The 25,214-nt window shown below is 32.1% G+C and overlaps 1 protein-coding gene across 6 annotated transcripts in view; it reads right to left on the reverse strand.

The window, feature by feature from the left end:
- Positions 1–699: 699 nt before the first annotated feature.
- The window catches only part of LOC148623129 (uncharacterized), a 38,999-nt gene continuing 14,484 nt past the window's right edge, over positions 700–25,214 (reverse strand). For all 6 annotated transcript variants that reach the window (XM_088573665.1, XM_088573667.1, XM_088573668.1 and 3 more), the window contains 17 exons: positions 24,226–24,275; positions 23,712–23,801; positions 22,028–22,150; positions 20,460–20,585; positions 18,676–18,747; positions 17,784–17,875; positions 17,444–17,530; positions 16,204–16,293; positions 15,474–15,593; positions 10,310–10,484; positions 9,909–10,049; positions 9,094–9,182; positions 8,562–8,632; positions 6,724–6,947; positions 3,253–3,403; positions 2,054–2,130; positions 700–1,762 (listed from right to left, as the gene is read on the reverse strand). In XM_088573665.1, coding sequence (XP_088429791.1) covers positions 1,752–1,762; positions 2,054–2,130; positions 3,253–3,403; positions 6,724–6,947; positions 8,562–8,632; positions 9,094–9,182; positions 9,909–10,049; positions 10,310–10,484; positions 15,474–15,593; positions 16,204–16,293; positions 17,444–17,530; positions 17,784–17,875; positions 18,676–18,747; positions 20,460–20,585; positions 22,028–22,150; positions 23,712–23,801; positions 24,226–24,275 — 1,789 coding nt within the window. In that variant the 3' untranslated portion in view covers positions 700–1,751. The remainder of the gene's footprint in view (positions 1,763–2,053; positions 2,131–3,252; positions 3,404–6,723; positions 6,948–8,561; positions 8,633–9,093; positions 9,183–9,908; positions 10,050–10,309; positions 10,485–15,473; positions 15,594–16,203; positions 16,294–17,443; positions 17,531–17,783; positions 17,876–18,675; positions 18,748–20,459; positions 20,586–22,027; positions 22,151–23,711; positions 23,802–24,225; positions 24,276–25,214) is intronic.

The following is a 25,214-nucleotide window of genomic DNA, read 5'->3' on the forward strand; positions in this document are numbered from 1 at the left end:
GAAATAACAAGTCAAATTAAGTGTTTTATTTTGTTGTCATTTTGCTCTACTCCAGTCTCCAATGAATGAGAAACACATTCAAATAAACCTAGAAATGAAAGATACTGCCCCTATGTAACTAACATACAAATCCTTTGATGATTAAAGAGTTACTTTTAATGAGAAAATATCGAACATAATATATAACAAAAATACAGTCAACATGTCTTTTTTTTGTTTTATTATATGATAATTCATATAAAGGAAGAGTCGACTATAGTTATACATACCTATTATTAATGGTGTTTTAATAACTACATTAATTGAATAATGTGTATTACCATGTTAATTATATATTTGTAACATTTGTATTGGGCCTTAACCATTTCAAGATTGTGCCAGTAAAGTATATATAAGGAGAATGGATATGTAAGGAGAATGGATATGGTGAATATATCAAAGAGACAACAACCCAAAAGGGATGAAAAATGTCAGCTCAAGGCCACGCACGGGTCTTCAATATGAATGACAAGGACACCCTCACACCACTGGTCAGGCTCCAGCTGGCCCCAAAACAAAATCATTCACAGGTATAATGAAACAGTTGCCTCTATATACATCCAGCAACATAAAATAAACTGAAAGTGATAACGAAACAAGACATACAAAGACCAGATATTTCTGACTCCTTTGTTAAAACAGAAAAAAAGACACTGATCATACATTGCACAAATGTATTTAGTAAAAGAACTATTTGTATTCATAATCAGAATAAATATTCCATAAACATGTTGATTACACATTCCAAGCACAAATTCATTAATAATGCATAACAAAACATAAACACGGCACAACAAATGCACATAAATATATAGTCTGGTATCCATGTAAATTCCATAAACATTTTCTTATTTATACATATCCACAACCCATTACATTTTCTGACTTACACAGAGACAACTCATTAACACTTTCTTACTGACTTACACAAATACAACTTATTAACACTTTCTTACTGGTATACTCATATACAACTCATTAACACTTTCTTACTGGTATACACACATACAACTCATTAACACTTTCATACTGATATATACATATACAACTCATTAACACTTTCATACTGATATACACATATACAACTCATTAACACTTTCTTACTGATATGCACATATACAACTCATTAACACTTTCTTACTGATATGCACTTATACAACTCATTAACACTTACTTACTGATGCATATATATATATAATTCAGTAACATTTTTAATCAATGAACATATTTAATTAAATAAATTTAGACTTGAAAAACAGTTAACAAAGCTCGCTAAAGGATACCCCTGCTGCTAAGTAACCATATGGTCCAAATATAAACAGACAGACAGCCAGGAAGTTGATGTTGTTTCACTCTGAATGCCACAGTATGGCATTCCTATATAAAACTTTCATTAAATATTTTAAAAGTATCTCTGATCAGTAGTTGCAGAGAAAACTGTAATATAAGATTATGTGTACAGACTGACAGGCAATACAAGGGGTATTTATAAAAAAAAAACAAAAAAAAAACAAAATCATTTTATTCATTAGGTTGATGAAGTAATGTCTATGTTATGTCTACCATTACATTTAGTGCTGATTCCGTACGGTTTTCTACCATTATATTTAGTGCTGATTCTGTAAGGTTTTCTACCATTACATTTAGTGCTGATTCCGTAAGTTTTTTTTAATTTGTCATTAATGAATTAACAAATGACATCTGATCTAATCTCAGGATGGAGCTGAAATATAATTATCAACAAATGTATAAATACCATAAAGGATGTGGATCTATAGACACTGATGGAACTGATAGCAGTGAATTTCTGACACACACAAAAAAAATGACAACATACAACATACAAATCATATCTGAAAAATCTTGTTTTAAGTTGGGTAGAGATCTACAAGTTAGTGAAATATTCATCCTTTATCATCTCTGATAATAATGCTATATGTAGTACCATATCTATATATTATACATGGTTAAAACGGACAAGTTGTGTATAAAGTGTTTGTACTTTAATACTTACACAGAACTCTACGAATATCTATCATCTCTTTTGTTTTCATATTCACTTGTTTTAATTTAGGAAATAATATTCTATACCTGAAAGTGAGCATAGGTCAAAGTAATAAAACTGAAAAAAGTTTAAAGCAGTACTAAATTCAACTTCTACTCAATGGCATTTTGAATAAAAGTTTCATAAGAACATGTATAATATGAAGTGGTACTGTAATTGTTCCAGGTATACCCAAGCTTTTCTATATAATGAAAAAAGGGAAAGTCTCATGGAACAGGAAGTTGATATTGGACAGCTGCCAAAAATGCTTATAATGTATTCCCAATCTATATAAAGCAATATACCACATTTTAAAATCAACTCATCCATTTGGAATCAAGATCATTGCATAGACAGATGGACAAGGTTATACCAATATACTACCGATGGATGACAAACGGATGAGGTGATACCAATATACCACAGACAGTATGACAGAGGGACGAGGTGATATCAATATACCAGCAACAGTATGACAGACAGACAAGGTGATATCAATATACCGACAGTATGACCGACAGACGAGGTGATACCAATATACCACCGACAGTATGGCAGATGGACGAGGTGATACCAATATACCACCAACAGTATGACAAATGGACGAGGTGATGCCAATATACCACCGACAGTATGACAGACAGACGAAGTGATATCAATATACCACAGACAGTATGAGGTAATACCAATATACTACCGACAGTTTGACAGACGGACAAGGTGATTCCAATATACCACCAACAGCATGACAGACGGAGGTGGTGATACCAATATACCACCAACAATATGACAGACACTGTGATTTCAATATACCACCAACTAGTTGAGTGGAGGTATAATGAACAAGAATATAAGATGTTAGAGATAATAAAATGTTCAAATTATAGCTGATATTTGATGATATGTGAATCATTGTATTTGATGGTTGTATGTTTTGGTAAATTTTGCATGTCCTTTTAATGGAGAGCAATAAAAGCTTGAAATAATCTAGGTTCAAGTAATACCCTGCTATTTTATGATATCTCTCATTTTTAATATCATTTCATTGACTGTAATTAATGAACAACTCTATGCTTATCAGATCTATTCATAAAAAATATATTTTTAGGTTATAGATTGATATTCTTTTAACTTTTATTCATAAATAAATGTACTAATTAAAAGCATACGAAGATTTTCCTTCAGAGAGAACTGTTGTTCCTTTAGGATGTTTACAGTAGACAGTCTCTAATTTACTGTTATGTTCAGAACAGTATGATTTCCAACCTCCATAACCATCTTTACGTTGCCACACTCCCTCTCCAGGGCTCTCTATAATGTCTGTAAAACATTCATAATATCACTCAGAAATTACAGAAAAACATGTACCCTACCTTACATAATTCAAAAAAAAGGAATAAACTAGAAAAACTGTGAGCTCACTAACCACGCCCCACTCTCGAGAATATGGCACCTTGTGGTACAATATCAAAGAGTTCCATTCACTTTTACTATGGTTATTAGCATAATTCCTGTTTTAGGCCATTTTGGCTTCTTTATTTCTAAATGGTTTACCAACCCCCAAAGTCAATCCCAGTCTTTCTATTGTGATATAATCCCCAAAATCAATCCCAGCCTTTCTACTGTGATATAACCCCCAAAATCAATCCCAGCCTTTCTATTGTGATATACCCTTTTAAGTCAATCCCAGCGTACACAATACACAATGTAATGTCCAGACACCAAAGGACATCATGATAATATTACGCAATATGAATTTCATTTGCAGTTATAGAAAATGGGGTGCTGCTGTAAATCATAATTAATTGGTATATTATTATTAAACCTTCAAATCAGCATCAGCATAAAACTATAAATAAACCAGGCTTTATCCAGCATCAGCATAAAACTATAAATAAACCAGGCTTTATCCAGCATCAGCATAAAACTATAATTAAACCAGGCTTTATCCAGCATCAGCATAAAACTATAAGTAAACCAGGCTTTATCCAGCATCAGCATAAAACTATAAATAAAGCAAGCTTTATCCAGCATCAGCATAAAACTATAAATAAACCAGGCTTTATCCAGCATCAGCATAAAACTATAAATAAACCAGGCTTTATCCAGCATCAGCATAAAACTATAAATAAAGCAAGCTTTATCCAGCATCAGCATAAAACTATAAATAAACCAGGCTTTATCCAGCATCAGCATAAAACTATAAATAAAGCAAGCTTTATCCAGCATCAGCATAAAACTATAATTAAACCAGGCTTTATCCAGCATCAGCATGAAACTATAAATAAACCAGGCTTTATCCAGCATCAGCATGAAACTATAAATAAACCAAGCTTTATCCAGCATCAGCATGAAACTATAAATAAACCAAGCTTTGTCCAGCATCAGCATAAAACTATAAATAAACCAGGCTTTGTCCAGCATCAGCATAAAACTATAAATAAACCAGGCTTTATCCAGCATCAGCATAAAACTATAAATAAAGCAAGCTTTATCCAGCATCAGCATAAAACTATAAATAAACCAGGCTTTATCCAGCATCAGCATAAAACTATAAATAAACCAAGCTTTATCCATATTTTGAAGACTAGCGTTTTAACCTATTTCTGTTGCAATCACAAATTAGGATTTTTTTGTAACAGTGAACAGGGGTCTGTGGGTGTGAATCTTAAATCATCAAGGTCACATCAAGAAGTGTTTACTGACATATTTCCATTGTGATTTACTGTAGACTCCAAAAATCTGTGTTTGCATTCAAAATTATTTACAGATTCATATTTCAATATTGATTTTCAACCTTCAACAAAGTAAACAGAACTGATTAATGGTCTGCTATGTTACAAAGGAGACATTTCTCACTAAAATAAGATACTAAGTGCACATATGACCAAGAATTAAACCTTTGCACTGGAACCAGGTTAAACAAAAACAAAAATGGTGACCAATGACCCTTGTCATTCATACATTCCTTATGTAGGTCAGCATTTACAATCATAATAATTTTTTCAACTTTTCATAGAAGAATATCCAGACTATATATATATAAACAAAACATGTCCATCAATTGTTGTTTCAAATATTTATTGGAGGTTTAATATTTGGACCACCAGGGTAGGGTCAACCAACTATTCATAATGATTGTACAAAGTTTAACAAAAAACTTTCACCTAGAGACCACTTGGAAATAAACTGAAAGGACACACACAAAAAGCTCACTAAAAAAATGTGGCCAAATCATCTGATCAAGCACAACAGCCAAACTGCTTAATTTCTATTTACAAAGCCCAGCCAATTATCATTTGTGACTTGTGTATGTCCTTTCTTAATGATCATACAACAGTATTTTCACCTTTTAAGGACAATAACCATGACATGGAGTTTTGTAGACCTTAACATAAAAATCATCAATATCTAGCTGTTATAATTTTCGAGACGCAAAAAAACACTCACCTTTCAAGGGCAATAACTCTAAAATGGAGTCTACAAATTAGACCCATCAGAGACTTTTGTAGACCTAAATGTCATTTTATCAATTGAAAGATTCTTTTTACTTGTTATATTTTTCATGTTATATGCTTCATTCTACAAAAACTGTCATTTTGGGTCTTTCAAGGACAATAGTATTGATAATGAGTCATCTTTAATTGAGACTTGTAGGCTTTATGAGGAACATTTATTCATTTTCTATTTATTTGTTAGGGTTTTCCAAATTTCCAGATCCTTTGTTTTACTATCAAGAACAGTAGTTCTAACAAGGAGTCATCCTACAAACCTATGGAGATATATGTTCAGTTTTTCAAGCCATAGACAGAAAGTCACCTGTATTTTTCTTTGTCCTCATAGTTTTTGTGATATAAATTGAAATAATTTATTTAACTCCTGTGTTCTACAGATAGACATGATAGCCATGTTTGTTTCCAGATCAGTATAATCAAAATAATTTAGGATTGAGTGATGACTATAGTTCATATGAACCTTCAGGTGAGCTGACAAGTGACTGAACTATACCATTATAAGACCACCACATTTTTGCAGTGGCATAAAAACACAGAGCATTCTTTTCTGCCATCAGGTAAAATCATACAGAAATATATATTTTAAATAACTGATAGTATTTAAAATAATGTAAAAATAATAGTTTTAATTATTCTAAAATAAATTATGACATAAAAATTTATATAGTAAAATTATAAACAATAATTTTAAAACGACGTCATTCAAGCAGGGGATAATTGGCGGGAAAATTCTTTCAAAGGGGATATATTTGGCAGAAAAATGTTCTTCAGAAATGTAATGGGAGTTTTAGTTTTTTGATATCACAAGAGTTTGGTGACCTCCAATTTTCTTTTTTAAATATAAAACAATGTCACTGAAGTGTTCTTTACATAAATTTATAAGAAATTTTATACACAAGCTTTTTTTAATAGTTTGCAAAACAGTGGAAATTCCCTATAGAATTCATTATCTCAAAATTAAGGTTGTTAAGCTAAGTTTCTTACTTTGAACTTCAAGAGTATGTTCATTCAAGGGTATCTCTTAGAAAAACAAGAAAAATCTAAATACTAAAAATATAAGGTATGAACTACCTTAAATTATAATACTATTGCATTTATCAGAATTAAGTATAATAATTTCATCACCTGTTGTTTCTGAGGTTTTTTCCCGGGGTCTTTTCTCGGGAGATTTGTCTTCTATTTTTGATGGTATTTTAGAAATCAATGCATTTTTTCTGTTCATTTCTGCCACTTTTTTGTCTATTTCATCATCATTACTTGGTAGTCCATCAGATGCTGGGTCTATTTCATCATTATAACTTGGCAGTCCACCAGTTGCTTCTAATAATTCCCTCTGGTGGCAAGGGTCACTACAACAAATATTCATTCATGTAACCTTTGGGATTCAGTGATAGTTAAGTCTACAAATTACAAGCAATCACAATATAACTTTACATCTTCTAGTATGTAAGCTCCTGAAATAAAAGAGTGTGTGCACCCTAAATTCCAGACTACACAATTGCCAACATTAATTTTTCATTCAATATGTAGCTATTTTTTAAAACCAGCAGAAAAAAAGTATAGATTTCATGAGAAGTGTTCCATCTTAGTGGGTCTTGCCATTAATAAAGTCAACTGAAAATGTGCTAAAATAGTCTGATGATAACTGACATGCAATATTTACAAACTCTATTGTCAAAGATAAAAGTTAATAAAAGTCTGGATATGATTTACTACATAAAAAACCAAAAATATGCGAATAATATCTTCCAATTTTTGGTTACAATTCAACAAGAATAAAACATCATTTAAACTTAATTGAAATGCACTTAGATTAAAAAAAATATTGCAAAATGCACAATGAAATATTCCATGGCTACAGAAGCCTGAACTGTTGGAGTATATATGGATACCACTAATACATCACTTGACAAAGCATATTCTGTTTCTGACACAAAATGAATGGGGTCAATGAATCTGACATGAAATTTAAAAGGACTCAACCCAGATGTTGATTATGTTGGGATTACATACCCCAAAATCAATCAAACCCTCCTTTGTGGTAAGAAACACTGTGTTAATTTCATTACACTTTATGACACAAACCAAGTGTATAAAGACCATTTCACAGACTACAGCACAATTAAATATATAAATTTTGCAGAGATATTAGTAACTCAATTCTAGTATCTTTTTGAATTTCAAAAGACATTTTCCACTTTGTTCAACAACCCTATTAGGTGATTGAGGAAATAATTAAATCATTTTATAAACAAACACCAATTGTCGTTCACTAGGCCTTAAGACAGGATCTGTCATATGTGCAAAACTCATTGCACAAATTTTTAACATTTTTGTAGAAATTTTATGAATCAATTTCATTCTTGTCTATATTATTTCTGTAAGCAATTAAGGAATAAGACCTGAGATTAATATGTCAAATGTCACAGATGGCTTAAAGTTACTCTCTTTTAATTATTATTGTTCAATCGCTTAATAAGAGTGACAAGTGATTTTCCTCTTTCACTCAATTATTATCTCATAATTAACTTCTGGACTTTATCAAAATTAATTCAAATTTGAATTTAGTGAATTTGGACATTGTTAAATTTGAAAGTTAATATTACAGAACCAGAAACTGTGACAATCTTAATAGTGCATTTTATATTCTGGCTACTTTTGGCTATTGTTATTATTAAATTGTTAAAACTTTATTTGTAGTTACTTTGCCATATATGAGTAAAAAAGTCTTAACCTACACACATATCCCGAGTCACTAGAGCCAAGCATACAGAGTTAATTCCCCTGACCTCATGCTCAACTGGCTTTGGTGACAGATCCTTCAAATAACCAATACACTTACCTGTATAGTATTGGTAATCTGCACATGTGCCCTGTTTTGAAAATTCACATTTCAGATAAAAAATATAATAAACATTACAACTTCTACCCTAATATGACCATATAGATACTACTTGAATTACCATAATTTGATTTCTCCTGAACTACCAGCACAAAATCTGTAGCTTCCACACTTCCCATTGGACCATCTTACCTGTCAACAAATATTACACATACATCATCTAGACACACATACTGTTTATTATCTAGACACACTTACTGAGTACTGCAATAACAAGTAATTGAAATGTGGCATTTTACATCCTAAAACCACGAAGAGGTTAATAAATAATGTAAATTGGCCAAAACCATGTTATTTATATTTTGCACACTTGTTTAAAAAATAGGATCATTCCCTAACATTTAACTTCTAATGGATTCCAGTCCATTAATTCATATGGGATTATTATACCTTTGCTATGTAGAAGAGGGGGATATACTGTTTAACTTATGTCCTTCAGTTGGATACAAATTTTGTTCACTGATATCTCAACCATTATTATAGGGAATATTTAGATATTTGGATGACGACTTGTCCTCAGGTTTCTTGCCTGCTCTTCCTGTTTAACCAGGGTTACAGTTACACTAGTTAAGGAAGTATAAACTGCTACAAACCATCAAAGTTCCGTCATCATCAACCTTATATACTGCCCCAGTCTTTCCTGGTCCACCATCTTCAGTATTACTTGGATTCCATCCTTTTCCTTCAAATACAAGCTAATTATACAAATACATAAAGAATTAATCATATAAAAAAATGTTTATGTTCAAATAAAAGAATACAGTTTGCATTTATGACCAGCCATACTGTACTAAAAAGTTGAAATATTTCTAAGATGCTGATTTTAACTTATTTTATCATAAGTTCCATAAGGAGTGATAGCTAATTATTGCAAAATATCAGTTTATTTAATTTCAAAATTATAACAAACCAGCCATGCTAAGTTTGTTTTGATATTGAAATTAAATAAACTTTGTTTATATTTTGCAATCTTCAAGTTTCAGGAGTTATCAAACCTTTTTCTCTATGATTACTTTGTTATATTTGCCTGGTTGTCATTTGGCATTTGTCACGGCAGATATTCAAGTGACCTGGTATATTTAAATAAAGTTATTATCAGAAATCATACTATCATGAACTACTTATTCACACTCTTCCACTTTCATCATATCAGCTCAACCCCTACCCACCCTATCCCCTTATGTCAGATACCTCTGGTGACAGCCTACTGAAATCAGCTCAGCTTCAGGGCACCTACCCACCCTATCCCTTAATGTCTGATTCGTCTGGTGACAGCCTACTGAAGTCAGCGTAGCATCAAGGCACCTACCCACCCTATCCCCTGATGTTGAAATTCCTCTGGTGAAAGCCTACTGAAATCAGCTAAGCATCAGGGCACCTGCCCACCCTATCAACTAATGTCAGATACCTCTGGTAACAACACAGCCTACTGAAATAAGCTCAGCATCAGGTATCCTAGGATCTTCTGATGTAACAACATCATAAGAGGTCTCCCTTCCATATCTGTACCTAAATGCCAAACCATGATCCCATTCTACCCATATATAACCTATAAAACAATTTTGTTATAAAGGGTTCAATAACTGCAGACTAAGATAGTTCTTGCTACAGTTGAAATTGTTTAAGATACTCTATAACCTTGGCTTTAAAAAATAAATACATGTAAGTTAAAACAGATGGTAAATCAACTAAATTTGGATATGCTTCAAAAATAATGTGTTGGATATGTTTCCTTGTGTAATTTAAATCAAATAAACTTTTACCTTTTAAACACCAAATAACATTTGCTAAGATTATTAAAATTGTTACCATCTTTGGTATGAGAAACAACAGTTCCTGGCATGTCACAATCCTGGTTACCCCATTTCCAGTCTGGTCCCCTGCGAACTCTGGTACCCAAAGGTGGCATGTTAGGATCACATTCAACAAAGTTACATGAAGTATCAGCATGTACTTTAGCAACTCTACAAATGTCACTTACTTCCTATTTAATAGAAGATGACAGATTTATTTATGATTATTGTATGTCATACCAATACAAAAAAATTAAACTTTAGATTGTTAGATACGAATATATAGTTCTTGGCAGAAATTCCTCACACTTTGTAAAAAATAATTCCAAATTATCTTCCAAAAATACAGCAGAAGATGTTTACAAAATGCTGGTATTATTAATTGAAAACATATTTGTCCAGTGTGGTGAATGCATTTTTCAACAAACAGTCAGCATTCCAATGGGAACAAATTGTGCTCCTATACTTGCTGACCTATTCCTTCACTCTTATGAGGCTGATTTTATAGCTGATCCGATCTGAAAAAAAGAATATGGTTTAGCTAGATCCTTTAATCTCAGTTTCCGCTATATAGATGACGTAATATCTTTAAACAATCCTAATTTCGGGGATTTGATACATCGCATCTACCCCAAAGAACTTGAGATAAAGGATACTACAGAAGCTGTGAAGTCAGCCTCATATCTTGACCTACACTAAGAAATTGATGGTAAAGAAAACTACTGACCAAACTTTACGACAAACGTGATGACTTTTCATTCAGTATTGTCAACTTTCCTTTCATCTGTGGCAACATCCCATCAGCACCTGCGTATGGAGTGTTCATATCACAACTCATATGTTATACAAGAGCTTGCCGTAACTATGCAGAATTTTTGTATCACACTAGAATTCTAACATATAGGCTTCTGGAACAGGATTATGTTGCTACAAGATTGAAGTCATCACTACAGAAGTTTTATGGTCCTCTTCATGTACTCGTGCATCGTTATGGTGTATCCATCTGCACAATGAAAAATGATTTATTCAACATGTCATAGTTTTCCTTACCTCTTTCATCTACCCCAAACTTGACTTTTTATGAGGAACACGGCAGGTGTTTGTAGAAAAGCAGGGGATGCTCCCAGTTTTTAGTGGAGTCCAAGTTGCTCATTTGCTTTTGTTACTTTGTATGTATGATTTTAGTTACTTCATGTTTTTTGTTGTGTATGTCTGTTTTCCATGTCTGGTATTTGTCCCTGGATTATATTCTTTTGATACCACAATGACCTTGGTTCACTTGATTATTTTTAAAGAAACTTGTGATATTCAACATACTCCTTTGCTTTAAATTAGAATCAAAGAAGTAATTGGCAATTCTTTCAACCTCCCAAATAATATACTATGTACTTACAAGACAGTTACAAACAGACCCCCTAAAATAACAAGACCAGTGATCTAGGTCCTAAACTTTCAAAGTCAATTATAAAATGGAATGACAGCCTAAGTTTCCTAGTCCATGCTTTCAGATAAGATTGGAATAAACAAAATCAAGACATGAAAGAAACTTTGAAACAGAAGGAAATACAAAATAACCATCAACACAAACACATTACAGAATATAGCAGGCTGGACTAATCAAATACTATCTCACACAGTACAGAGATTTGTGTAGAACAAACTGTGCTGAGTACCAATAACATACTATCACACTCAGTATGGAGATTTGTGTAGTACAAGCTGGACTGAGTACTAATAAAATAATTTTACACTCAGTATGGAGATTTGTGTAGAACAAGCTGGACTGAGTACCAAAAACATACTATCACACTCAGAATGGAAATTTGTGTAGAACAAGCTGGACTGAGTACTAATAAAATACTTTTACACTCAGTATGGAGATTTGTGTAAAACAAGCTGGACCAAGTACTAATAAAATACTATCACACCCAGAATGGAAATTTGTGTAGAACAAGCTGGACTGAGTACTAATAAAATACTTTTACACTCAGTATGGAAATTTGTGTAGAACAAGCTGGACTGAGTACTAATAAAATAATTTTACACTCAGTATGGAGATTTGTGTAGAACAAGCTGGACTGAGTATCAAAAACATACTATCACACTCAGAATGGAAATTTGTGTAGAACAAGCTGGACTGAGTAGTAATAAAATACTATCTCACAAAGAATGGAGATTTGTGTTGAACAAGCTGGACTGAGTACCAATAACATACTATCACACTCAGTATGGAGATTTGTGTAGAACATGCTGGACCAAGTACTAATAAAATTCCATCAAACTCAGTAAGGAGATTTGTGTAGAACAAACTGAACTGAGTACTCATAAAATACTATCACACAGTATGGAGATTTGTGTAGAACATGCTGGCCCAAGTACTAATAAAATACTATCATACTCAGTAAGGAGAACCAAACTATGCTGAGTACCATTAAATACTATCACACTCAGCATGGAGATTTGTGTAAAACAAGCTGGACTGAGTACTAATAAAATACTATCACACTCAGTATGGAGATTTGTGTAAAACAAGCTGGACTGAGTACCAATAACATACTATCACACTCAGAATGGAGATTTGTGTAGAACAAGCTGGACTGAGTACTAATAAAATACTATCTCACAAAGAATGGAGATTTGTGTAGAACAAGCTGGACTGAGTACTCATAAAATACTATCCCACTCAGTATGGAGATTTGTGTTGAACAGACTGGACTGAGTACAAATAAAATACTATCACACTCAGTATGGAGTTTGTGTATAACAAGCTGGACTGAGTACCAATAACATACCATCACACTCAGAATGGAGATTTGTGTAGAACAAGCTGGACTGAGTACTCATAAAATACTATCCCACTCAGTATGGAGATTTGTGTTGAACAGACTGGACTGAGTACAAATAAAACACTATCACATTCAGTATGGAGTTTGTATATAACAAGCTGGACTGAGTACCAATAACATACCATCACACTCAGAATGGAGATTTGTGTAGAACAAGCTGGACTGAGTACTAATAAAATACTATCTCACAAAGAATGGAGATTTGTGTAGAACAAGCTGGACTGAGTACTCATAAAATACTATCCCACTCAGTATGGAGATTTGTGTTGAACAGATTGGACTGAGTACAAATAAAATACTATCACACTCAGTATGGAGTTTGTGTAGAACAAGCTGGGTACTAATGAAATACTACAACACAAGGTATTCAAATGCAAGTCCATATATGAACTGAGAATAATTTCATGAAACATTAAAACATCACATTAAGGCATTCATACAGTTCTTATAGTAATTAACCAAATACATGTGCATCATACTGAAATTGAAGGCCCATTCAATGATGAGAGTGCTGACAATTCAAAATATGCACAGTCTGATGCAATACTGAACCTTGTATGAGGCATGATCCTAATAATCTTGTGTGCAGAGGAATTATTATTGTTATTTGCCTGTCATGTTACATACTTAACCCTGCTTCTTTATTAAAAAAATTGTAAATAGCGCCACTGATCTTCAATAAGTAATTGTTCAGGTCTTATGAACATTTTCACATTCTATATAGCAGAGCCTATAAGCTAGAGGATTGAGTGATACATACATGTATAAAGCCGGCAACTGTTATAGGTCTGCCTAGGAGATTGTAATTTTAAATGGTGATGCAATAACCAATACATAACAAGTTCTGATTTATCGGGGAAATTGATGCCATCATCAGATTCTATTAACAGTATAGCAGTATCATGTAGTGTATCATTAAATGGTCACATGACCATGAGAATTCACAAGACTGGGTCCCAAACTCCCATTCAAAAGTATATCAAGTAAACTCCACAATCCTACTGAAGAAATATGACAGTAAACTACACTGTATAGGTTTGGAAATAATTTTGATAGCATCATATTGTTTAACCAGGGTAATACAAAGTGGTTTTAACAGGAAAATTTCTTGATAAAAAATAAAGGGGAACAAGACAGGAGAAAAGGAATCTATTACATATTGTGTATAGTTTAATGTAATTAATGTACATTTAGCGGAAATTAACACAGACTATAAAGAAATAGTAGAACTGAACACCCACTATCAATATGTCACCATTATCATCAAATGATACTGACAAGTCCTGTAATGTAGCAACTTTACAGTTAATCGAGAAATTATGATAATTACAATATATATCATGAATAACAATGCAATATGAAAGATTCTAATCAACCAGGGCTTTCATTGAGACAAGTGCTCTCTGAAACATTCATAAAGAAACGAAAGTTTCAGAAAAGTTTGTGTACATATGGTAAAATCAGCCTTGGTCCATTTGTCACAAATTCACATGTTGGAAACCCCCATTCTGCCATCTTGAAGATTCTTTGTTAGGGCCCAGGATATGTAAGATCCTTAATTTCTATTTTACCATATTAGACTTCTCTTTCATTGTGCTCCATTCAGAATCATATTGAGTATTGCTTATAAAAGTGACATCACTAAATATTAAGCCATAATTTTAGAAAAATAACATTTAATGAGCACTCCTTTTATGCAGTTCTCAGAAACATTTCAAAGATAATTCATATCTAATTCATTACAGAATCATTTGAAAATTTAGATCTAGTATAAACTAATAAACCTGAGAAAGTCTAAGTTAATATTTGGTCTGTGGATTCTGATGGCACTATACGGCAGTTTTTTATATTTTAATACATATTAAAAACAATCAATTTTGCAGAAACTTATTCAGGTTTCAAATGAACAATAGTAAGTGATAACAAATCTAAGTACAATTTGCTTGATCAACCAATTCCACAATGGTAAAGAAATGTGCCATTATTTAACATAACTGCATTTTTAGAAAAAAAAGCTATGCAGGGTGCAGACTGATAATACCATAAGACCTTAGAAGTCAAACTCTTAAAAGTGTGAACCAAATATTAACATATCAATGAGTCAGATGTTTAAACTCTAAAATGATTGATAGATAATGCATGTATATCTTCTACAACTATAGAAAGATAAACAGATTTAATTCAATGAGGTACAAAACAAGTAAAAAAAAATCCTCTGTGGCATGTCTTCAATTTTACAGGAAAATCAAAAACATGCAAAGAATATTGACACTGTTCCTATGATTTATATTATCGGATCCTCTAATAATTTAAAAATAATAATGCTATGCCAACCTCTGGAGTTATTGCCCTATTATGGGATATATCTTCTACAATCTGACGTATTTGGTCGTCTACAACAAAAGCACCAGGATTCTGTTTTCTTATATCATCTACCAGTCTAACTGCAATTATCTATAAATAAAACATAAATATTACTTGTGCAAGTAGAAGTGAACAGTTCATTAATGATACAATGATACATTTGCAGCATATACATACATATATGGTCAAGAAGGTTGTATTTTATAGCCTAATTGGCCAAGAAGTCTAGAGCATTTACACTTAGTACAGGCAGTGCCACCATAGATATCACAGCAGAGAAGGGGTTTGAATCCTGTTTTGGGGGCAACCAAATTTGCTTTGATTCAAGTTAGGGTGTAGATTAGACTTGATTTCATATATATATATATCCTTGTATCAACATTCTATGCTGATCTTCACCATGTGTGCTATGTACATGTATCTTCATTGTAACAGAACTAAAACATGATCTGCCACAACTGTGCAGGAAATCTCCCACAAACAGTGTGCAAGAAAACTAATCAGCACACCAAAAATAAATGTCCACAATTGTGTGCCAGAGGCTTCAAACCTTCGCAAAGGAAATATTATATAATCCTTGTCTCAGTTTAAATCACATGTAAGATAAATCCTGTATGGTTACTTTTTTACTGGTTTATGGATTTTACAATTGGTATATACCATGATGTCTGTGTGTTTATATGGTAGCATTTATACTTACAACATTCATTGTATAATTATACACCCGACTTATCTTCCTGGGTAATACCTCTTCCCCACCAGTCATCTTTACCAAGTCTTCAATTTGACTCTATTAAAACAATTAACAAGAGACTCCCAGGAGCCCAAATTGCTCACCTGGTTAAATTTTGCATTTCAAGGGCAATAAGTTGTCAAGGAGTTGTCAAACAATTTTGACTCAAAGAAAACTTTGGTAGGACTTATCAAAAGGATCATAACATCAGTTGAATGTTTCATTCTATCTACTAGAGTTTTCAAGATATTTAGGCTGAAAACTGTAAAAAAACTGTCATTTTTCACATTTCAAGGGCAATACCTCTTACATGGAGTCGTCTGACAACTTTGATCATTTCATGACTTTTATAGGAAATATAATAAGGATCATTTCAGCAATTGAAAGAGTTTGACTAAACCTAATGGTTTTGGAAATATAATATGCAAAAAACTACTGTCTGACCCTTGTGTTCTATTTTTAGTAAGGGTGGCCATGTTTTTCGACGGATCAAAAATCCCCACACCAGTTCAATGCAGAATATCCCAAGGAACATTCATACCAAGTTTGATTCCAATTAACCAAGTAATGTCAGAGGAAAAGACTTTTTAAGAAATAACGTTAAAAATACCAAAAAATGTCCAAAAAGGACAAAAACAGATTAACATGAAAATTTGACCACAGATAGATCTCATCACGTTTTTAAACACTTACCCAGTCAAAATTTGGCTAAACCTACTTTTAGTAACAGAAGCCATGTTTTCAGGTAGATCAAAAATCCACATAGCAGTTCTATGCAGGATACCCGAAGAAACATTCATACTAAGTTTAGTTCTGATTGGTCAAATAGTGTCAGAGGAGAAGAGTTTTGAAAAATTGTTAACGACTATGACGGACAACGACGAAAGATGCCAAGTGATGGCAATAGCACAAATGGCCTTTGGCTAGGTGAGTTTAAAATGAACGAAAATTACAATTTATTATGGAACTCCTAATGTTTCAATCTCTGAAATACATATATTTAGCTATTATAAAAATTTATATGTAATGGGGTTAAGACAGATATAAATACTCAATGTTTTTTTAAGTGAACAACAATGAAGAGTTCTGAGTTTAATGGTAAACAATCATAAAATGGTAATTTACTATTGAAATGAAAGTGTTTTATAGTTATACGTTTCGTCAAATTCCACCAACAAGAGCTGAAGTCTTACTGTTACATACTTACAGAATCATAAGGTCCTACAGGAATAAAAAACAATCTACACTTCAACTGCTGAAACCCAAGTCCTAACACTTTCATTTGGTATTTAATCTAAAAAAAATTAAACACACAATCAAATTTGCATAGATTATGTTATGCATATGATAAATCATTAAGTACAAGTTTAACGTAAAAATCAAGCAAATGGGAAAAATCTGAAACATGCGCACAAACCCATCGATCAGAAATTTTAATATCTCTCTTCTCTATTTGATAAGACCTGTACTTGATCCTTGCATCATTGGGTATATTTGGGAATGTTTCATTAGAATGTTGAAAAACTGAAAACTATAACTTCAAATACCTGTTCATCAAATAATTCAGGTGAATCATTTCCTGATCGAATGTGTATTGGTGTCATTTTTCCATCTGATATTACAACAATGTTAGTATTGTCTGAAAAATAAATTGAACCTTATAAACATATACAATATAATTCAAAATGGTTGTAAGTAAATCAACTTGAGATCTCAGAAGTAGTATTAGTTCACTTAGAAGTTTTATATGGATATTTTATCATTTTAATGGTAAAGGTATTCTCATAAACCTTATTTACAGTATTAATTCTCAGAGGAATACTAGGGCATCTCATGGGATACCTGCAAGGTTGTTAGGCACACAAAAGTGATGTTTGCCCTTCACCAGCTTTAGTCAATAATTTGCACAATATTAGCTTGGTCATCATAGCTTTCAAAGTGGTGTAACAAATTAATTATTGTAACTATTTGGTATAAATTTGATCAAAGCTTGTTGGGAATGGTAGTCCCAAAAGACCAAAAACAACTTTTTTAAAGAAATTTTGATTTCCATGGGAGTTAACTCACACAATATTATCTGAACATTTTCAAACTTGTCAGAGAGATTCATGGCAGCAACCTTTAGTATGAATTATCCAAATTTATTGCAAAATGTGTAGGTGAGAGGACTTACAAGATGTGATTGACTGACACACAGACAGATGGGTAATGAGAGTTAAAACTTGCTGTTGCGGCCAAGGACAATTTCATATGAGAACCCATTTTTGTTGACTTTTCCTAACAGTGTTTTTGGACATGAATGTGTCTTACTGCCCTGGACACTTATTGCAGCCATTTGTAGGGCACAAAAAATTAAAACACTAATCATCTGACAAGTTCATGAACAAATTTGTTGAGTTTTAGTTCAATAACTTCAGTGTACATGTGTAAGATTGTCACCTCTCTGTACAAGATCTTTCACTACTATTAATCCTGCTGCCATTGGAGACATTCCTCCTGGTTTCAGTTCATCTACAAAACAAAGATTCAATTTGCTTTATTTGATTCATAGCAGTAAGATTTGGTCTCTTTGTTACAGTGAATACCGGGTAAACAAATACTGGTATTAGAAACCTTTATGTTTCTATTTTAATACGATATTCTACAACAACAGCTGTAATATAAATGTTACAATTAGTTTGAGCACTTTTGCATACAAAACAAAGTTACAATAGTCATTTCTCAATATAAACAACATAACTCTGTGTAGAGGAAAAATTACAATTAAAACAACATTACTATTATGGATTGTTATGTATACATATGACCTAACACTGATATACATGTAGATAATAAAGTTAGTAAAATTTTTTATGCAGTCCTCTTCTCTGATGATATAAGTATATTTCTCTAATAATTATCATACTGAATCATTCAGACTTTACTCTTAGTTTAAATAGATTAACCAGTAGGTCTTACTTTATATCTGGTAATTTTTGTGAGGTGCTAATTTTGGCCTATTTCAGCAGTCTGTCTGAAAACACTAAAATAAAGTATGCAAAATGTTTATTCTGGGCTTGAATACCTAGTGCACCACTTATCATCCATCAAAATTAGAAAGGCGAAAATTGTTCACATAGCTATTTACTTAAAAATCCCCAAATTTTACATCCAGCAAGATAACACCCCATTCAGTATTTACATCTAACAAATATTAAAGGTAACTATCATGGTTGAAATAAACCAAGAATCCAATATAAGTTATTGTTTTTTTAATTATAGTTCTAAATACTACAGAAATAATCATGAAGTTTTAAACCACATTTATTTACAATTACATACATAGATCTTGTTAATCTACATGAAAACAGAGTCTAGAAAGAAATACTTTGCAATTGAGGGAGGGGTGGGTATAATAAGTTATTGTAATTAAGCATCCAGTAGATGAACTCACAAATCAGAGATAAAACTTAAACTGATTGTAATTAATGACATTGCAATGATATTTTTCATTATAACATCTGGGATACTGATAGCAACTGGAAAATGATGGTAATTCTATTGAATTAATATCAAATGACAATTTACCCACAATTAGCCACTGCTTTCCCTATACACTACAATAAGTTGTAAACAATACCATATAGTGGCTTATTTTGGCAGGTGTAAAATTTGGCGATATTGAGGCAAAAATGTTTGCCAAAAATTTTGACAATTCTAATTTTGGATGCTGAGTTGTGCTCTAAGTACCCAAGCTCAGGGTATATATTCGACGAAATTTATTTTGGTGTTTTAGACAGATCAATTACACTAAAATTAGCTGCTATGCAGTAGAAACTGGGAGTAGTTCAAAAACAGTGATTTCAAAGGCTGAAAACACTTAAACACAAAATCTGTTAAAAATGATTCAAAGTTCATAAGTATAATTAAAAGGTAATCATATTCTGTTAAGTAATGGATTATAATAGATATGACTGAGAAATTTAGTATTCATTAAATAATTGATTACATAAAAATCCTTAAATTAATTGATAATCAATGAATTTTGTCGGTAATCACACCCATCCCTTAATAACATCAAACACTTAGGATTACACATGGAATTTTTATAAACTACAAAAAAACAAATAAAAAAAAAACCAATCTCTTTTAAGTGAAATCTGTCATATTTGGTCAACTTGTTTTTCCCAGAAAATATATTTCATTTTATAATGATTGCCTGAAATTGAAACTCTAAATAATACCTAAGGCTGAGAGTAGTAGACTGATATCATTGGTCATGTGTACCAAAACTCTGGTCATTGTTCTTTGTCCAACTTCAACAATACATAAACTTTCACGGGTCACTGCTACTGAATTCTCTAATAAACCTGAGATATACACAATTATTTTTAGGATATTAATGTACATGTAGTTACAAGCTTTTATTTCAACTTTATCATATAAATAGAAGTAATTTATCAAATGTTCCCAAAATTTATAATTCACAGTGTGAAACAAATTCAATAATTACACTCTTCGACATTCTCCTGCAAAAATGTCGCAACACAAATATCAATCCACAGGTCACAAAATTTAACATTTAAGTTAAAAATAGCAATAAAATTATTCAAAAAGTCTACAACAATAAATAGGATAATCAATCTTTATTGAATTCTATGATTTCAGTAGTAAACATATCATATCTTTTTCTCCCATATGTTCTTTTATCAAGTAATACATTGAATTATGGCCCTTTTGATATTGAATTTTACTTAAATATTTATAATCTGTATTAAATTATAAATTTGATCACCATGGAAATATATCCTTGGAAATAAGATATGTCAATGCTGATTTCCAGAATTGTCTGATATATTTGATGTTGCAGTACATACTGAGTAAGTTAAAAGAAAAGCAATAGAATGAATATATTGAGCGAGGCTCATGTTTGGTTCAAAATATTTCTCATCAAAAGGCATCTTCATTCTGATATAATATGAATACCCCTTACTTTTTATGACCCTTGTTTCTAGCATACTTTGTAGCATAGCAGCAAAATTAATTGTAATCAGATATCCTGTATTCCAAAGTTTAAAAAAATACAATAAACAAAAGGGACCTTACATAAAAATAAACATAAACAGTTCCATGGATATTGAGATTTTTTAAGTTACACCCAAAATCCAAGAATTTCCTTATTTTTGTATGAATAAAGTCACATAACTCAAAAAAAACGAAAAAAAGTGGAATTATTTACAAAAATCAAATGCAACCCTACATTAATAGACAGAAACTATTCACAATAAAATGCATAAAAATTAGTAGCAGCAGGATTTATTCTGTTAAGTGTGAACAACACACAGACAGACTAATGGATGGTCACTGGTAAAATGTGCTGTCTAGAAAGATATGCATACTCTGTAAATTTATTAATTTTCACAGTGACTATTTTTTGCGGATTCTGTCAAGTGAACATATTTGTGGGTATCATTTTTCATGGTTTCAAAAAAAATTATTAGCATTGTATAGTGTTTAAAGTCAATTTAGGGGACTACTAATTTTCACTGTTTTCTGTTGTTACACCATGAAAATAACCATGTTTACAGTAAATACAAACTTAAAAGTCTGGAACTTCTTCATGAAAAAAGATACACAAAATAAGAGATAAATGTGAGATACAACTGTGATCCAACATATTTTATGGTAGGAAGTAGATTGAATGGTGCTTTATTATCATCTAGAGATGTCAGAAGTGTGATGGACAAAGAAATACACAGAAACCAAGATAAGACTTAGGAGGTGGTAATAAAATATTTGTTTTCAAATATACCATTAATATAATTTTGAGCTGTTTGTATCATTTCTGTGAAGGCTCCACCATCCATACTTGCTGATGTATCTAAAACAAGGAAGTTTTCAACACCATCTTGTCTGGGTAAAGTACTTCGTCTAGCTGAAATCATCAATAAACTATTTGAAATTAATCACTTTTGTGTATTTCAGAATTTTCTGTTCTATTTAAATATTGTAACTCAGCAGTTATTTCAATTTTAAAATAAAAATCTCAGAAATTTTTCAAATACTTGACAAATGTCCATTTTATAATTATATCTTTACTGACTAAGTCACTAATGTTAATATACTACTTCAATTGATCAAAATGAATGTTAATTAATCAGTATAAAAAAAATATCACCAATAATAAAAACATACATTTTTAATTTTGACAAAAGAATAAAATAATAAATATATAAAGAATAAAATCATTTTTGCTTACACTAAGTAGTTAAATCTTATGATGTGTGAATGTGTCCCCTGTACAAAAAAAAACCTCTCCACAAACGTCGTAAGTGTAAAATTAATTGTAAGTTATAACGTCACAATGCTGTTTTGTATTGTGACGTTATTAGTAACAATCAACTTAACTCTTAAGAGCTTTTGTGCAATTGACACAAGGGCATTGTTTCACAAAGCATATGTTATATACATGAAAATCCTTAACAAACATAGAGGATTTATGTGCACATAAGTCTTATCTAAGCTTTGTGAAATGATGCTCAGAGCCTTAATCTTTACAAAGTTTATAAATAACATCAGAAATACTTAACATCAATTTAAGCACTAGAAACTTCATCACCTTGTTAATAAGCAGTATGCATTGTTTGTCACTAATTTTTGGAATGGACAGGAAAACAACATTTTTTGGTGTTTACATTGGTTGGCTCATAGGGTCTATATATAGAAACTAACATGCTATATTTAAAAGTAGTTTTCGGCATCACACGGGTTGTGTCCTTATTTTATGACTTATGATGTACTGTGGTTCTCAACCTCGATGGGAAGAATTGGGATAAATTTACATATGGCGAGGGCATAACATTTTAAAGGTTTAAATTGATCTGGAGCTGGTATGTTAGTTAACTGCTAGTAGTCCTTTGTTTGTGCATTTGTGTAACGTATAATCAGTTTCTTTATTTCTGTTATAAAATCTCAAACTGATTTTTATGTGTTTGTGTAATATTTTTTTTCAGTGGCCTGATCTAAAAAGGGGGAGGGTTGTGATCACACCAAAGTTTTTTAACCCCACCTTATCTTTGCACCTATTCCAAGTCAGGAATTTCTGGCTTATATGTATTGTTCTGTTTTCACTTTCAGTTTACTTTTTATGGCTGAAGTATATAGGGGCAACTGTTTTGCTGTACCTGTGTATAATGTTGTTTGGGCCAACTGCAGCCTGCCCTGGAGTATATAGGGGCAACTGTTTTGCTGTACCTGTGTATAATGTGTTTGGGCCAACTGCAGCCTGCCCTGGAGTATATAGGGGCGACTGTTTTGCTGTACCTGTGTATAATGTTGCTTTGGGCCAACTGCCCTGTGGTGTGAGTTTTTCCTCGTCATTCATTGAAGACCAATGGGTGGACCTGAGCTGACATTTTTCATCCTGGTGGGATTGTTGTCTCTTTGACATATTAACCATATCCATTCTTGTTATAATATGAATTATCTTTACCTACCTGCATCTTTTTCCTTTGCAGCTAAATCTAACCAAAACTTTTGACAATCATGTATAATCTCTTGTGGCATACTGGCATACACACGGTCACCTGTAAAACAAAATACATGTAAGTGGTGATCTCTCAATGAGAGTTTTTAAAGAATTACATTTCAATTTCATACAGGTTTTGAAAATAACTTGAGACAAACATTGTAGATGACGTGTTTTGCCATTTATCCTAAATACAATTTGGTACAAGAAAATAAATAAAATATAACTATTTGTTTAATTATTGATATGACACAGTCTAACTGACATTGGATATTCTACATGCTTAGAATTTAATAGATGTTGTGTCCGTTTACTTGAAGCTTTTATTCCAAGTCTACCAATTTCTTATAATTATTCAGCACAAGATTTTCAAAAAAAAATTAGATCATTAAACCTTGATTTGTAAAAATTATGGAAATTTTCATATTTAAAAAAATGATGACTGAAAATGCCATTGAAATCTAACTATAGTAGAATCATACCACTGGCAAGGACTGGCAAGTTTCTGTAATCATCTCTTGAGTCCAAAAAACTGTCATAAAAAAACAAAGGTTAAGCAAACAAATGACAACCACCTGACTGGCAAAACAAGATCAACTTCAACAAATGACAACCACCCGACTTGCAAAACAAGATTAACTTCAACAAGTGACAACCACCCCACTGGCAAAACAAAATCAACTTCAACAAATGAAAACCACCCCACTCACAAAACAAAATCAACTTCAACAAAAGACAACCACCCCACTGGCAAAACAAAATCAACTTCAACAAATGACAACCATCCCACTGGCAAAACAAGATCAACAACAAAAGACAACCACCCCACTGGCAAAACAAGATCAACTTCAACAAATGACAACCACCCCACTGGCAAAACAAGATCAACTTCAACAAAAGACAACCATCCCACTGGCAAAATAAAATCAACTTCAATAAATGACAACCATTCCACTGGCAAAACAAGATCAACTTCAACAAATAACAACCATCATACTGGCAAAACAAGATCAACTTCAACAAATGACAACCATCCCACTGGCAAAACAAAATCAAATTCAACAAATAACATTCACTCCACTGGCCAAACAAGATCAACTTCAACAAAGTCACATCCACAATAGACGATGAACGCTTTATATCTCATCATAGTTTTCTCCAGCTTAATTGTATGAAGAGTTCATAACCTATAAATTGAGTATCTTTTACCTTTGTGTTGAAATTGACTTTTAGTCCTTAATATAGCTGCCACTCAACATCTCATTATTACAAATGTAAAATAAATGCAAACAAAGGTTGAAGTATCATTGACCTTTACATTAATGTGTACTAGTATTCTTTATCTAGTAACCTGGGTGAAGTAACCAACATGTTGTCATCTCATAACATACACCAGAAACTCCTTAAACATACATATACTAACTGCTATAAGTGTACCTAGTTAGTTCTTGTTTATGTGGCTAATATCAAC

The sequence above is a fragment of the Perna viridis genome, chromosome 3 (assembly GCF_037379345.1).
Source record: "Perna viridis isolate PV_CMFRI_1.1 ecotype Kerala chromosome 3, ASM3737934v1, whole genome shotgun sequence".
Classification (NCBI taxonomy): domain Eukaryota; kingdom Metazoa; phylum Mollusca; class Bivalvia; order Mytilida; family Mytilidae; genus Perna; species Perna viridis.